The 15,693-nt window shown below is 37.3% G+C and overlaps 1 protein-coding gene across 14 annotated transcripts in view; it reads right to left on the reverse strand.

Annotated features, from left to right (window-relative positions):
• Positions 1–4,123: 4,123 nt before the first annotated feature.
• The window catches only part of LOC104561577 (sodium channel protein type 2 subunit alpha), a 58,618-nt gene continuing 47,048 nt past the window's right edge, over positions 4,124–15,693 (reverse strand). For all 14 annotated transcript variants that reach the window (XM_062004932.1, XM_062004927.1, XM_062004936.1 and 11 more), the window contains 6 exons: positions 15,291–15,572; positions 10,336–10,389; positions 8,958–9,095; positions 8,021–8,125; positions 6,240–6,510; positions 4,124–5,316 (listed from right to left, as the gene is read on the reverse strand). In XM_062004932.1, coding sequence (XP_061860916.1) covers positions 4,124–5,316; positions 6,240–6,510; positions 8,021–8,125; positions 8,958–9,095; positions 10,336–10,389; positions 15,291–15,572 — 2,043 coding nt within the window. The remainder of the gene's footprint in view (positions 5,317–6,239; positions 6,511–8,020; positions 8,126–8,957; positions 9,096–10,335; positions 10,390–15,290; positions 15,573–15,693) is intronic.

Consider the following 15,693-nt stretch of genomic DNA (forward strand, 5'->3'; position numbering starts at 1 on the left):
AAGTACAGTATGGAATTCATAATAAACATCTCACAATTTGTTTAATGAATTAATGAATTCTACAGTAAAGAAATTTGACTACTAGGGATATTAACTTGCCATAGTGGTAGTCCTGCTTATCACTATTGTGGCCAGTCTGCTCCTTCATGGATGAAATAGGGGGCAGGGGGATGATTGTCACTACGCACTGAGCTTTCCTCCTTTGGTAATATTACTTCAGTGCTGAAATAGCTTCAGTTAATTCTGCAAGCTCATTACTCTTTAATGACTGTGCACATGTTAGTAGTGCTGCATTAGCTCATGTGAGGCTCTGGGATTTCTGGGAACATTTGCTTGGGAACAGCATTTAAGCTGTGCTGCCCTATGAATTAACTTGCAATGTACTGAGTAAGGATATGCCTCCTTTCTGGGCATCCATGTACATTTTTTTTTCATCTAAAAACTCATTTACTAAAAGCAGCAAGTAATTAACTTGTGCTATGAGAGTGACCTAACTCTATTGTCAGCATTACTACTGCTCTAGTTTTGGCAGTTATGTGATGGGTAAAGAGGTTTAATACACAGTGGAAGGCGTTTTGTCTGTGACAAGGTGAAAATTCACCTATTTATGGGCATGAATCAGTACAGCCACAGAACAAGGATTTTAGTAGTCAATAAGGGATCCTCTGCTGACTGGAAAATGTGGAGAGGGACTACAAGTACAATGTGGTAGGAATATAAAACTGCACTTGACTGGGGTTAACTATAACTACTGGCTTGCCTTGTAGCACACAGAGAGTTCTTTCAAGTGGTATTTCTGTTAAAATGTTCTGGAAGCATAAGGAGAGGAGTGTATAATGTGAGATCTAAATTATACAAACTCTATTATTTCTGTGGAAAAGAAATAATTATAAGGGAAGAGGAAGTTCACAGAAGCAGCAAAGGGTAATTAGAAGGACATATATATCCTCAAAGCAGTAAGCCATTTGCAGTCCAAGTTAAATCAAGACCCTCAGCCTTTCCTGCTGGCCCATGCTGAAAGCATTGTCAATGTTTTCCCACATACAGTGCTTGGTAATGATGCTGGGACAGTAATCTCAGTTTTACAGTTTTCTGTAAGAGACTCCAGGTTCCTGAAAATGATTGATCAACTGTCATTCCTCATCATAACACTTGACAGCCTGCTCACAGAGCATTTCTGCAGATTTTAGGTGCTTTTTGGAACAGATAATAAGAACAGGTCTGAGTAAAACGCAATTGTTAGATGTGAAGTCAGGGACTAAAGAAGCAGAAAAGCTCTGAAAGTCTCGGGAAGTAAACGGAATAACTTATGAGGTTAGATAAGGTAATCAGAGGAGTGGTGGAATAAACAACAAACTTTGACTTCAAGGATTTGCATATTGACATGAACACAATATGAAATGAAGATTCTTTAATTTGATGCGTGTAACAATGTCCAGACAACTGTGGAAGGACATATCTTGAGCTTTAACCCTGTATTCTAAGAGAGTCAGGGACAAGCTCCAGTGTAACATCCAGACAGAATGACTATGAATGGTACTTGTCTAGATGTTTCTTGTGACATCAAGTGAAATGGTATTTATTCCTTTTGAGAATTACTGGAATAAAAAGAATCACTGTACAACTAAAACAGTTTTATCTATGAACCCTTTGGCTAAACGTTATACAGGACCAAACAGATGAACTTTGTTGGAGAGTTTGTTTGCATATTTAAGACTCATAAAGTGTGGGTAGCTTTGGTAACAGCAGTGTGAAAAACTAAAATAATACTTTAGATATTGAGCAGTGCCTTTATGGTTTAAAGGACACTTGAGGGTTGTCAGGCTATTTGGGCAGAATGTGTAGATATCTTATGTTATCCCCAAAGAGGTAGAAATCAATGGGTTATGATCATAGTTCTCAGATTTGTATAAAATCACTTTATGTTAAAAAAGTTACAATGTGAAGAATAAGATATTTAGCTCTAATGTTAAAGAAAGCATTCTTTATTTGTACCAAAGCCAGTTTTTATCTTGCTTTAACAAGTAGAAGGACAAAGGAAAAAATACAATAAAAAAAGAAATCTTTATTTTTTGGCTCATTGTAATATTGTTTACATTGTTTATGATAATAACAATTTCTTGCATGCATTTCACCAACACATTACAAGTTAAAAGCATTTGTAAAAGAAAGATTCTACATTTAATGTTATCTTGTGTATGAAACACAAAATATTCTGACGTCCTTGATTATACAAGTGTGTCATTTTGATCTGGAGAAATAGTGGGGATGCTATTTGTACAAGTTTAGTGCAGCGTGATTCCAAAAGAATAAGAATAGGCTATGTAAATAGACACTGCAACATAGCAAGGATTTAATGAACAATGAGACTATCTTAGAACTTCTGATGCAAACAGCGCTAGAAATTTGCACATTCCCCTAATATTTTCCTTGCTATGTCCTGTAACCAGATAGAACTATTTGGAAACAAGCTGGGTTCCAGATTTACACAATTTACTTCACATTGAAATATAGGCAAATATAATATTAAAACAAGGTAGTCTACAAATACTCACTTTTTTTTTTTCTCATGGTGTGATGATGTCAGTTTGAGATTACTGTGGTTAGAAAGCAAGCCAAGTGAATGAGGAAAGAAACATAAGAAACAGTGATCTAAACTTCAAGACATTTTTCTTATATACAGAACTGTTGCCAAATGGTATTTCTTTACATTATTTATATATGCTAACCACATTTCCAACATGTTAAACAGTTTGCAATATAGCCTGTACGATCTGATTCTACACCATGTAGTAGCCACTTCGAATTTAAAATGTAAAACTAAATAAGCTCATAAATAGCTGCAAACTATTGCTTAATGATTTGAAAGAATGAGATCTGGTTGGACAATGTGATTCACTTCACCATTGACACACGGCTTCCTCTAGTGGAGACTGTTGACAGTGGAAGGAGCAAGATACAGCAGCAGAAGCACTGACATGCATCAGTGATAACTCTCCAAACTATCTATAATGACACAGAATACATGTCCTGTTAAGCTCTTGCAAATTAGCCATACTGTGTTACATATCTGATGCAATTCAATGTGGCAAAGCCATTTAATTCTGTGCTCAAATATGCATGACAGTATACTAATAGTAGTTACATGGAAAATGATATTTTATTGATTCATTGTATGTTGGCCATAATAAGAGAAGATGGTAACTAAAGAAGAGTCTAGGAAAAAACCTGAGCTGTTTGAAAAAAAAACCCAACAAAAGAATCCCCAAGTTTTTCCTGTGCAGAAACAACATGATACTTTTAAACAAAAATAAGAACGTGTTCATGTTTAATGATTTGCATAAAAATAAGTCATTGCAGCTTCCTGTAAATTAGAGGAGACTTCCCAGGCACATTAATCTGGATGCACATAATCTGGATGCAGCGATACAAGCAGTTGGAACGCCTCAAATTAAGAGCAACCCTAAAACGTGGAAATTCTTAAAATTTTTACCTTTGTGCAATGTCATATTTTTATTTATGCAAAATTGAAAACTGCAGCAAGCCTATGCAACTATGTTATAGAGAATCTGAGAGTAGAACACCTGTTCCTTATACCTCTTTCCCCAACATAAAACCTATTACAAAAATAATCACATGTAATAGTAAACAACTTGTGCATTAAAAAATAATACACTAATACTAATTTTGTAAAAATATGACAAACGTAGCAATTGCATTACAAACAGTGAAGAGAATTACTGTTCTATGTATTTTGCAGTATGTGAAACAAAAAAGTATCATTTTGCACTCATTTCATGCCCCATGTTCTCTGTGGAGCCTCTTTCCCTCATTCTTAGCAGTGTCAGCTGTAGTGAAAACAGTAAACTCTTGTCAAGTTTGTCACCCTGATTCACAGAGTCACAGTTTGATGATGAAGGTTCACTGTTTTGTTATAGGCACTGACCTTAAGTATATATATAATGTATATATATGCACACACACACACGCGCGCGCACACACACACACACATATATATGTGTAAAAACTGACAGTTTGGCATAAAGCTCCTGAAGGAGTCCAGTTGATGCTTCATTCTCACAGACTGTAAACAAGTTGTCCCACAAGCAGAATTCTTAAATCTTTATTTTTTATTTTCCCTGACATCTTTACCTTTGTAGTTCTTTTCTGCTTTATCTTTCTCATATTTTTCTTTGTCTGGCTTTGTTACACTGTCATATGAAGGTGGAGACGTTGTAGACGAACTCTCATCTGTTTTTTCTGGGGTGGAGTTCCCATTTAGTTTATCAATAATTATCTCTTTTATAACTGGTCCATCTCCTTCTTTGTTTTTATTTCTATTATATATACTAGACACCTTTTTAACTTTTTGCCTTAAAAGGTGACGTCTGTAAGCACGCTGAATGATGACAGCAGATACTTCTTCCTGTTTTCGTTTTAATGTGGTTGTAATTGGTTCATAGGAGACTTTGGAAGGATTGGCTGCCATAAACCGATCTTCCATCTGTATTCTGAGGGCGTCCATCTCCCCACTTTCCCCCAAAACACGCTTTGTGAAAGCAAACAAGATGTCAAGGCAGTGAATTCTGTCACCGCTTACCATGGGCAGATCCATTGCAATAAGCTGGACTTTGTTTGGTTTGGCTATAAGAAGAGGAGGATCTAACGAAGCTGCAAAATCTGATAGTTTACTGTATTCTATGAATTGTGTTGCGTCGGGATCAAACTTCTCCCAGACTTCATAGAACATCTCAAAGTCATCCTCACTCAAGGGTTCAGCACTTTCTTCAGTAGCAACACTGAAGTTCTCCAAAATCACAGCAATGTACATGTTCACCACCACCAGGAATGATATGATAATGTAGCTGACAAAGAAGAAAATCCCAACGGAAGGGTTGCCACAGTCACCTTTCACAGAGCTCCCTGGATGATCTTTATGGGGGTCACAGTCTGGCTCCCCACTGTTAAGAATTGGGGCGAGCAAACCATCCCAGCCAGCAGACGTGGTAATTTGAAATAGGCAGATCATGCTGTTGCCAAACGTTTCAAAATTGAACATGTCATCAATCCCAACTTCCCTCTTCACATAGGCAAAGTTGGACATGCCAAATATCGCATAGATAAACATGACCAGGAAGAGCAGCAGGCCAATGTTGAACAAAGCAGGAAGAGACATCATCAGAGCAAAAAGCAGAGTGCGGATTCCCTTAGCGCCTTTAATGAGACGCAGGATTCGACCAATTCTGGCCAGTCGAATGACTCTGAATAGTGTGGGGGACACAAAATATTTCTCAATCATCTCAGCTAAGAACATACCTAGAGAAATAAAAGGGGAATGTTTAAAATACAATTTAAAATTTATTCTTTCACTACCTATAGAGATTTATTTTTTGCTGGCTCAAAAAAAATTAGTATAGGGGATCTATGTTATAGCTAAATATCATACTTCTAATTGATTTATTTATTGATTTTATTTCTTTTTATCATTACTTTTTATTGAAAGCTGTTACTAAAATGAAAGCATCTTTCATGTATTGAGAAGCTACCTGGAAGCAGGGAAATAAAGAAGTGAGCTGCTTAAGGCAAGGCAGCTTTCAGTTACTCCTAAAGCAGCTTGGAAAGTGACATTTCTGTTTTAGATATAATTAGTTCTTGAAGCTGAGCCTATTACCATTGTCTTTTACAAAGGACTGTATTGACTTAATTTCTGTGAATTAGTGTTTTGGAGTTTTTTTAACATAAGGATCTACAGTGTATCAGCACAGCTTCTCTCAGGTGTATCATTCTTTAAGACTTAAGTTTTGTCACACAACTAATTTGCACCTTGGAGAGTCATTAGCTTGTAGTTGACAGAAAACTATTCACCAAGACTTTACTTAGCAAAAGCAATTAAAAATCTCACCCTCTTGACATACTTTTCAGTTTTAATACTGAAAGTAATCTGTGATTAGTTTGCATATGCCACTAAACATTCCTTTTTCTGTTGGTACATGTTAATCTAATGTGCCAAATAGTTTATTTATGTCTTTTGATGTGGAAGATGACAGTGAATCTAACGGGAGAGGTAAAAATCTTATATGCAACATTTCATCTATTGTGTGCTATAAAGTATGAAGATCTGAATCAATACGAAAGTCATATAGGAAACACAAAATGTTACGTTCAGTATCATAAGATTCTTGAAACACATGTTCCCTGTTCCTTCCCCTGGTTCTTTCTTGGAAGGGTATTGCTCTTACCTACTATGGAAAGAATCACAACCACGAAATCAAAAATATTCCAGCCTATAGTGAAATAATAATGGCGAAGTGAAACCAATTTCAGGACACATTCTCCAGTGAAAAGAATAATGAACACAAGGTTAATCCGGGATAAAATTGTTTCCATTTCTTTACTCTGGTCATCTGTTTCTACCATCATTGTGACCATGTTAAGGCAGATGAGTATCATAATGCTGATGTCAAATACTTGTTTGGTTACAAAATCAAAGACCATGCCTTGGAATTTGTTCTGCAAAAACAAAGACAAAATACATTTGAATACTCTGTATTTTTCTTATACTCTGAAAATATTTATCTTTACGAATGCCAAATGAGAAAGCAAGTTCCCATGGTAGTTAATGTCTCATCCTGTTAGAGTGAATCGAGAAGCACACCACTGTTAGCTGAAGGGACAGGAAGGCAAACAATATAGTCATAACAGTAATAACATTGACAATTGATGTAAAAAAAGTTGTATAAGTTGATACTCAGCAAGAGTACCAGCCAAATAGAAATGAATTTTCTTATCTTTATTCTTAGCTAGCTTTAGAATACCAAACCCCCAGAGGTGTCTCTCTTTTCCTTAAACTAATTGCAGTTGGTGAGATCACTGGACTGCTGAAGTTGCATGTCTCAAACACACCATGACTGCAATATCCTAGTTTTCCTTTTGTACTTATATGGAAATGCTTGTTTCCATATGTCTCTCCTAAGAAAGCCTATTTTTAACCACCCAGAGCATAAGGTACAAGTATTTTATTTTTTCTAAACACTGTAGGAGTTCTGTAAATAACAGAGTAGCATCTTATCTTAGAGATAAATTTATCCTAGTTTATGCTTTACTCCCTACGGCATTCTTTTATTCTGTAAGATTGTCTGCATGTCTTTCACATTAGGTGACCACTGCCCCCTTCTGTCTTCAGCAGCAAGGGCCAGTGCATCCCCATTTCCTACAAATTATCTGGGAGGAGAAAAAACAGAAAATGAAATTTATCTGTGGCTAACAAGAATCACTAAATGATCCAATCGGCTGTGCTTTTCTAGGACTTAGTGTGGTAGTTTGACCCTGGCTGATGCCAGGTGCCCACCACACCGCTCTATCACCCACCTCCTCAGCAAGCCAGGGACGAGGAGAAAATAAGATGAGAGTCTCATGGGTTGAGATAAAAGCAGTTTAATAAAGAAGCAGCAAAGCCGCGTGCGTGGGAAGCAAAACAAAAGCAGATGAAGCTGTTACTCTCTACTTCCCATCAGCAGCGATGTCTGACCACCTCCCGAGAAGCAGGGCTCAGGGCTTCAACACGCTTAACGGTTGCTTTTGGAATGCCAAAAATGAATCTGGCCTCCCTTTCCTGCTCCTCTCCCCCAGTTTATATTACTGAGCTGACATCATATGGTATGGAATATCTCCTTGGTCAGCCTCGGTCAGCTGTTCTGGCCGTGGTCCCTCCCAAGATGGTGCCCACCCACAGCTATTGGTGAAGGTGGGGGAAGGAATGCTGGAGGGACAGCCCTGATGCTGTGAGAGCAGTAGTCATAATATTGATACCAACAGTAAGCACAGCACTGCAGGAGCTGCTGTGGAAAATCACTGCCATCCCAGACCCACTACACTCAGGCATGGAATTATGAAACTTGTCACATTAACCTTATTCAGCCCTAAGTTCACACTGCAGAGTGTATGTTGTTAAATGAAACATGAAATCACGGTCTCAAGGGAGTATTTAATATTAGTGGTATTAACATGAAATCACTCTTACCACTGGCCTCGGTATAGGTTTCTGTGGCTTTTTGGATCCCAATTTTTTCATTGCGTTGTAATATTTCTTCTGTTCTTCTGTCATAAATATGTCCTGACCTCCGAAGTACAGAAATAGCATCAAAACTATTAACTGTCATATCCACACATAGAATGCTTAATTACAGTGTGTCTCTCCTAATATAATATTACATTTATATTTGATTTATATAACAAAAGTGATTTTTTTCAGGTATTTATAGTGTAGATGCTCATATGCATTCCTAACACACAAAAAACCCTTATTGGTGCCTTCTCAGGCTGACAGTTGAGTTTTACCAGAGTTTTCATGCTCATTTCTTCTGATAGGGCTAAAATGGTTCTTACTATACTGATACTGTTAAATAACTTGCTGATAGGATACATTCAGTGCATAGCAGTCTGACTGGTGCCTTACATGTCCTAAATTCTAGAGAGACTTTTGGGATTACAGCTAGCCAGGTGTAAAACTGGAGTAACTTCAAAGAATGAGTTGTGTCAAGGAAGAGTATTTGAGTCTAAGCTGAGAATTTTAATGACAGCAAAAAAAATCACCTTTGATATAAACTAATCCAAATCATGCCATAGCAATTTATTAATTAAAACACTTCTGGAACCTTGATTAACTCAAATTAGCCTTTGTTTGCAGATGCAGATGCTGCTAGTCAGATGTGTAAGTGACTGACTGAAATTCAGTATAAATTGTGCTTATTGATAAGTCTAAACTAAGTTAGATGGAAAGACAGTGTCAAAGTCACTGTCTGCTAAACTGGATACAAAAGCCCAAATCATAGCATTATTGACAGAAACTGAGCAAGTAGACCCAAACATGTTTATGGATCTTTAAATTTTTATTCAAGGGCTTGAAATAACTTTTGATTTTTGTAAGATTTATATATGGAAACATTTTCAATACTTATCTTCTTTTTTTGTTGGTTGAAGTTGTCTATAATGACACCAATGAAAAGGTTCAATGTAAAGAATGATCCAAATATGATAAAGATGACAAAATAAAGATACATATACAAGTTGTCCTCATACTTAGGTTGATCTTTTACCTAGAAAATATTACAAATTTTACTACCAGTGAGAATACTAAATGTAAAAAACAATTTACATTTATGGATAGATATTTACTATCTCAGCTAGATAAGCTATAAACTGCACTCAGTTATTAAAAAGACCCAATATGCCCATTCCAATCAATAACTGGAAGCTGACACAATGATTACTCACTTGGAATTTTGAACTAAATGCACACAGAGATATGTTTATGTAGGTACAGATACAAAAAGGACCTCATATAGAAGGAAGAAGCAATGTGGGACTGAGAGCAATCATTAGTACTTAGAATTTTAACAGCACAAATCTAAATATTTTACATTGTGTTCAATATATTTTCATACAACATAATCAATTTCGCTATTGCCTAAATCTCCTTGGAACTCTTTTGGTTTTATACCAAGTGTACTTACATCCAGCTGAGAACAGATGCTTTCAATAGGTTTCTAATGACTGTAAGTTTTGTGAAATCCATTAAATTGAGGCAAATTTCTTACTAGAATTTTATTATTATCTCAATTCTTCTGGATCTCACATCTCAACACCTGCACCTCTACTGCACAACATGCTAGAGTTTAGATACGCTGAAATTAATGAAATAGGATATATTGGGAGACATAGATATCACTGTGTGATAACAGATATCACTAATGTGATGATAACCTAGGTTGTATGGATGTAGTTCAGATATCTATGTTGCACTTTTTTGTACAAGTTAAACATAAGTTTTAGTAGCCAAACTAAAATTGTAATCCCTAGAAAACTTAGTACATTATCTTCAACCTTAAAATCTAATTGCACTTAAACAGTTAGGTAACATGATCCTCGACCTGAAGTATCAATGAAATGCACAGTTACAAATTATAAAACAAGATTAATATATTCAATAGCTAATACTTACATTATATACATTTAAATGAATTCATACTGGTGTTTGCCAAAGGAAGTGGTTAAAAAACCTCTTCCCTGTTTTCTTCATTAACATTAGGTTTTCCAAAAGTCCAGTTAACTTAACTTACTTGGTTAAATAGAAAGAAGTGGGATTAATTCTTTCCACTACAAATTCTAAGATTCATGAAGTTAGACAGAAGCTCCTTTCTAGACTAAATGTATCTGGAAAAAATATGTATTGATGCTGATTATAATTCTTAATGTTACTGCGTGTGTAGCTGTTTAAATTCTATACTCTATCTCAGAATATAACCAATAGATGAGCTTTGAAAGTCTTACACTTACATCACGTGAATCAACAGCAGCATACATTATATCCATCCATCCTTTGAAAGTAGCCTAGAAATAAAATTCAGTTGTTTATCTTTCCTATAAAAATTAATAATATGGAAAATAACCAGGTCATAGCGTTTGGACCTTAACTTTTAATAAAATAATATCTACACTTATAAACCACATTTAATAAGACAAGCATAATAAAATATTTTTCATACTGATACTAGGGTTGTTTAGACATTATTTTTAAGGTATTCCAAAAATATTAAAAATCAGGCTCTGAAGGTCTCAGCAAGGGCACAGTGTCTTTGGAGCTGCAGATGCTTACCTTATAGATCAAGAATGGTAGAATCATTAAGGCTAGAGAAGTTCAGGTTGAATCTACTGGAGTCACTCGTGGTAATGTCCATTTTATCAAGTTTACAGCACGAATAGATTGAGTCAGAAATACAACTTCTGGACAGATACCAACATACATCTGAATGTTTTTGCTATGACTAAACAGCCACGGTATTTTCAGAAATGTTTTAATCTCATGTAACTGAAAGGAAATGACTTTGTTCATAAACAAAATATACATTAGTTCTTGAGGGATAAGATGTACAGGAGACCAAGAAGTGAATTGTGATAAAGCTGCAATTAACTTTTATAAAGTGAGTTCCTAGAGAGACATTGTCTAGGTAGAATAAATAGTGAAAAATATCTGCCATCATTGCTCAGAGGAACACCAAAGGGTTGGTGTAACATGCCAGTTGAAGGTGTGAGTGCCTGCTCATTAGCCAGATTTTCCAAGTTTATTCGCAATAAAGGGGCGGGGGGGAAAGAGCTAAAAAGCCTGTGAAATGAACAGATAAAGAGCATCTGCCTGAGAAGATTCATCAGAGGGTCCATCCCAAGGAGGATATTTGCATCTGTGCTTGCCAGAAGTGAACTCGGGTACTTTGGTACACCTGCTAGTTTTCACAGCAGAAGTGTTCATATCCTCGTGGATCTTCTGTGTAATACAAATTTACTAAGATATGCTTAGTACCAGGGGTCACATATTTTTCTGGTTCAATTGACAGCTATTTGGTGCACTTTGTATAGCACCATTAAAAAAGCAGAGTTTGATAAGAGCAATAAATACAGAAGAGTAAAGGGAGAGTATTAATGGAGATGATCAACTGAAGAGGTGACACGATATATGCTCAATCATAGAATCATTTTGGTTGGAAAAGACCTTTCAGATCATTATGTCCAGCAACTAACCTCACACAACCAAGCCCATCACTAACTCATTTCCCTAAACACCTCATCTACATTTCTTTTAAATATCTCCAGGGATGGTGATTCTACCACCTCCCTGGGCAGCCCATTCCAGCATTTAACAATCCTCTCAGTGAAAAAGCTCTTCCTAATCTCTAATCTAAACCTACCCTTGTGCAACTTCAGGCTGCTTCCTCTTCTCCTATCATTCATTAATGGGGAGAAGAGATCAACCCCCACTTGCTACAACCTCCTTTCTGGTAGTTGTAGAGAATAATAGGCTCTCTCCTCAGCCTCCTCTTCTCTAGGCTAAACATCTCCAGCTCCCTCAGCTGTTCCTCATTAGAGTTGTGCTCCAGACCCTTCATCAGCTTAATTTCTTGTCTCTGGACATGCTGCAACACATCAGCACCTTTCTTTATAGTGAGGTGCCCAGAACTGAACACAGTATTCAAGGTGCAGCCTCAGCAGTGCTGAGCACAGAGGCACAATCTCTTCCCTGGTCCTTTTTGTCACACTATTTCTGATATAAACCAGGATGCCATTGTCATTCTTGGCCTTCTGGGCACACTGCTGGCTCATATTCAGCCAGCTCTCAATCAACACCACCAGGTCTTTTCCTGCTGGACAGCTTTCCAGCCACACATCTCCAGGACTGTAGCATTACATGGAGTTGTTGTGGCCCAAGTGCAGGAGCCGGCATACAACTGCAGTACCTCATACAGCTGGCCTTGGCCCATTGCTCCAGTCTGTCCACATCCCTCTGAAGAGCCTTCCTACCCTCAAACAGGGTACATACCCACCCAGCTCAGTGTTGTCAGCAAACTTATTGAGAGTGCATTCGATCCCCTCATCCAGGTCATTAATAAAGATGTTAAATAAACAGGCCCAAACACAGAGCCCCAGGGAACACCACTGGTCACTGGCTGCCAACTGGCATTCACCACCACGCTCTGGGCCCAACCATGCAAACAGATTTCCACTCATCTCAGATTAGGTCCATCCAAGCCATGGGCTGCCAGTTTCTTCAGGAGGATGCTGGAGAAACTTTTCCTATTGTCTTTTACAGCAGTGGCCATCTTAAGTTCTAGTTATGCTTTGGCCCTTCTAATTTTCTCTCTGCATAATCTTACAACATCCTTGTAGTCCTCCTGAGCTGCTTGACCCTCCTTCCAAAGATGATAAATTCTTTTTCCTCCTGAGCTCCATCAAAGGTCTCTGTTCAGCCAGGATGGTCTTTTGCCCTGCTAGTTCATATTCTTGCACATGGGAACAGCTTGATCCTGAGCCTTTAAGATTTCCTTTTAGAGGAATGTCCAACTTTCCTGGGCTCCCTTGCCTTTCAGGACTGCCTCCAAAACGTGTCAAAGCCTGTGCTCCAGAAATCTAAGGTAGCAACTCTGCTGACCCCCCTCCTTGCTTCTCTGAGGATCAAGAATTCAATCATTTCATGATGGCTACACCCAAGATGGTTTCCAATCATCACATCTCCCACAAGACCTTCTCTGTCCAGCAAGGCATCTTCCTTCGTTGGCTGTCTCACCAGCTGTGAGGAAGTTATGTTGCACACACTCCAGGAACCTTCTGGACTGTTTCTGCTGTGTTGTGTTCCCAGCAGACATCCAGTAAGTTGACGTCCCCCATGAGAACGAGGGCCAGTGATCTCAAGATTTTTCCCAGCTGCCTAAAGAACATTGTGTCTATCTCCTCATCCTGGTTGGGTGGTCTATAACGGACTTCTACCATGGCATCAGCCTCAAGGATCCCTTAATCTGTGCAGGAAGAGTAAACGATGGAAGGGAATATTTGAAAATAAAATAATGAAAGATCAGAACAAAAATAGGTAAAGAAGAGGAATAAATGTCCACAGTAGTAATTAAAGATCAACATTGTCTGGATGTGTGACACAGGTGACATTCAGACATAGCTTCAAGATACTAGAGGTTTTTCTTATACATCTTTAGAGGCAACTTTAGTCTCTAGAAAAAAAGGATAGCAATGAGATCTGAAGTCAGAGAATCAGAATCATCATTCAGTACTACTTTGCAGCACATGAGAGTCATATTGCCTTTACTGACAAAACATTTAAAACCAGGTAGTTAATTTGGTAATCACGGTCAGCTGGAGATACTGACCTGCTCCAGGATAGAAAGGACGAACATATAATTGTTAGGTAACTGGGTGATACAAAAGCAGTAACAATCCCACGACATTTATGATATTTTTTCATACAGTGAAGCTGTATGTCAGTAATTCTACAGAGCTCAGTCATCTAAGTGTATCAGCTATCAAAGTCCATTCTAAGCCAAGAACCCTGGAGTTAAGTTCTTTATTCCTCTGGCATAAATAAAAAGACATGCTTAGTACTTAAAACAAAGAGGTTACTGTATGACATTACACAGTAGAATGAATATGCTATGCAATGCACAGACATCTGATACTTCACAAATATAATGCAGTAAGTAACACTACATTTATTTAGTGTATTATAATGATTCCTTAAGAAGCATCAATGGAATATGATAGTTATAAATCATGAGTATTGTTTTGTGATTAAAGTATTTTACATTTTTAAATTTTACCCAGTTTACTGTCTTTGTAGTTTCATGTACATCTTAGTGAAATATATTTATTTTAGTAGCAAGTGCTGTTTATCTGCAGACATCAAGAGAAAGTGTTAGATGACTAATCAGACCTAATACTCAACTAGAATGTGTCTATCAGTAACTATCCATATTCTTCCCATGGGCAGCTCCTACTTTTCTCAGAGGATTTCAGAGCTCTTACATAAATATTATGATAATAAAGAATTAGTTCCATCCTACATGAAACATTGGTTGCCCAAATCTCAGACCTTGCATTAGTTTTGATTATTCTCCCTATACACACTTCCAGGACTAGCAAATCACAGTCACAGAATGGTAGGGATTGGAAGGGTACTCTTGAGATCATCCAGTCCAACCTCCCTGCTAAAGCAGGTTCACCTAGATCAGGTTGCACAGGGACATGTCCAGGCGGCTTCTGAAAATCTCCAGAGAAGGAGACTCCACAGCCTTTTTCAGCAGCCTATTCCACATCACATTGATATATTTTTCTTTCTACCATCTAACTTAGAAACCGGTTCCTTAAATGAATATCAAAAATCCACTCTACCTTGACTAGGTTGTTGACAAAAGAAAAAATATTTCACAGTGCTAAAAGTGCCTAAATTAATGAATACTGACTGTGAAAGATGTTGCTGTGAATGCATAATGATACCTAAGAACAGATTATGTGGGAAGCATTGGCAGTAGTTGCTCACTTCAGACTAGACAGTCAGATAGGATGTCTGCCCTCTTTTATGCTGCTATATGCCCGCCTGTCTTACTGAGCTCATAAAGGAGAAGACCTTTTTAATAATTTGAGGGACCTTTAGGCCTTGTCCACCATGGCAAGACACATGAAATGCATTCCTGAAGTCTTTACTATGCACCACTCAAAAGATCCTGGTGCCCTTTTCACCTATTATTTTCATATTATTATCATGATCGTGAGGCTGTATTCCCTAGCTTTAGAACAGAAACTTACTCTACTATCATTAATACAAAAAGTACAGGTAACCATGTAATAGAGTTGTGTAAGCTGTGAAGTAATTATTCCACTACTTAACAGTCTTAACTTCCTCATTTTTCCTAGACTTCTTCACAAAGAGCATAAAGAAAATATATAAATTTACTTACTACTTGAAGCAGAGCAAGATATCCAGCTCCTACATTATCAAAGTTTACTTTCACGTTTTTCCATCGGGCACTTTGATTGTTTTTTATGAGTTCCTCACACTGAGTATAATTGTTGACATCACTGACATCAAACATCTCACCAGTTGTGGTATTGACACAGTGATAGAATTTTCCAGCAAACAGATTTACTCCCATGATGCTGAAGATGAGCCAGAATATAAGACAAACCAGCAATACATTCATGATAGATGGAATTGCTCCTACAAGGGCATTTACAACCACCTAATGTACAAATTAGACAAAATAGTCAATTAGTTTATGACTAGAAAAAGAAACGTACTTTTAAAATATTTAAACTGTATTAATATGGAATGGACAGTTAAAATATTACATACAAAATTAA

Source organism: Colius striatus, chromosome 11, assembly GCF_028858725.1.
Source record: "Colius striatus isolate bColStr4 chromosome 11, bColStr4.1.hap1, whole genome shotgun sequence".
Classification (NCBI taxonomy): Eukaryota; Metazoa; Chordata; class Aves; order Coliiformes; family Coliidae; genus Colius; species Colius striatus.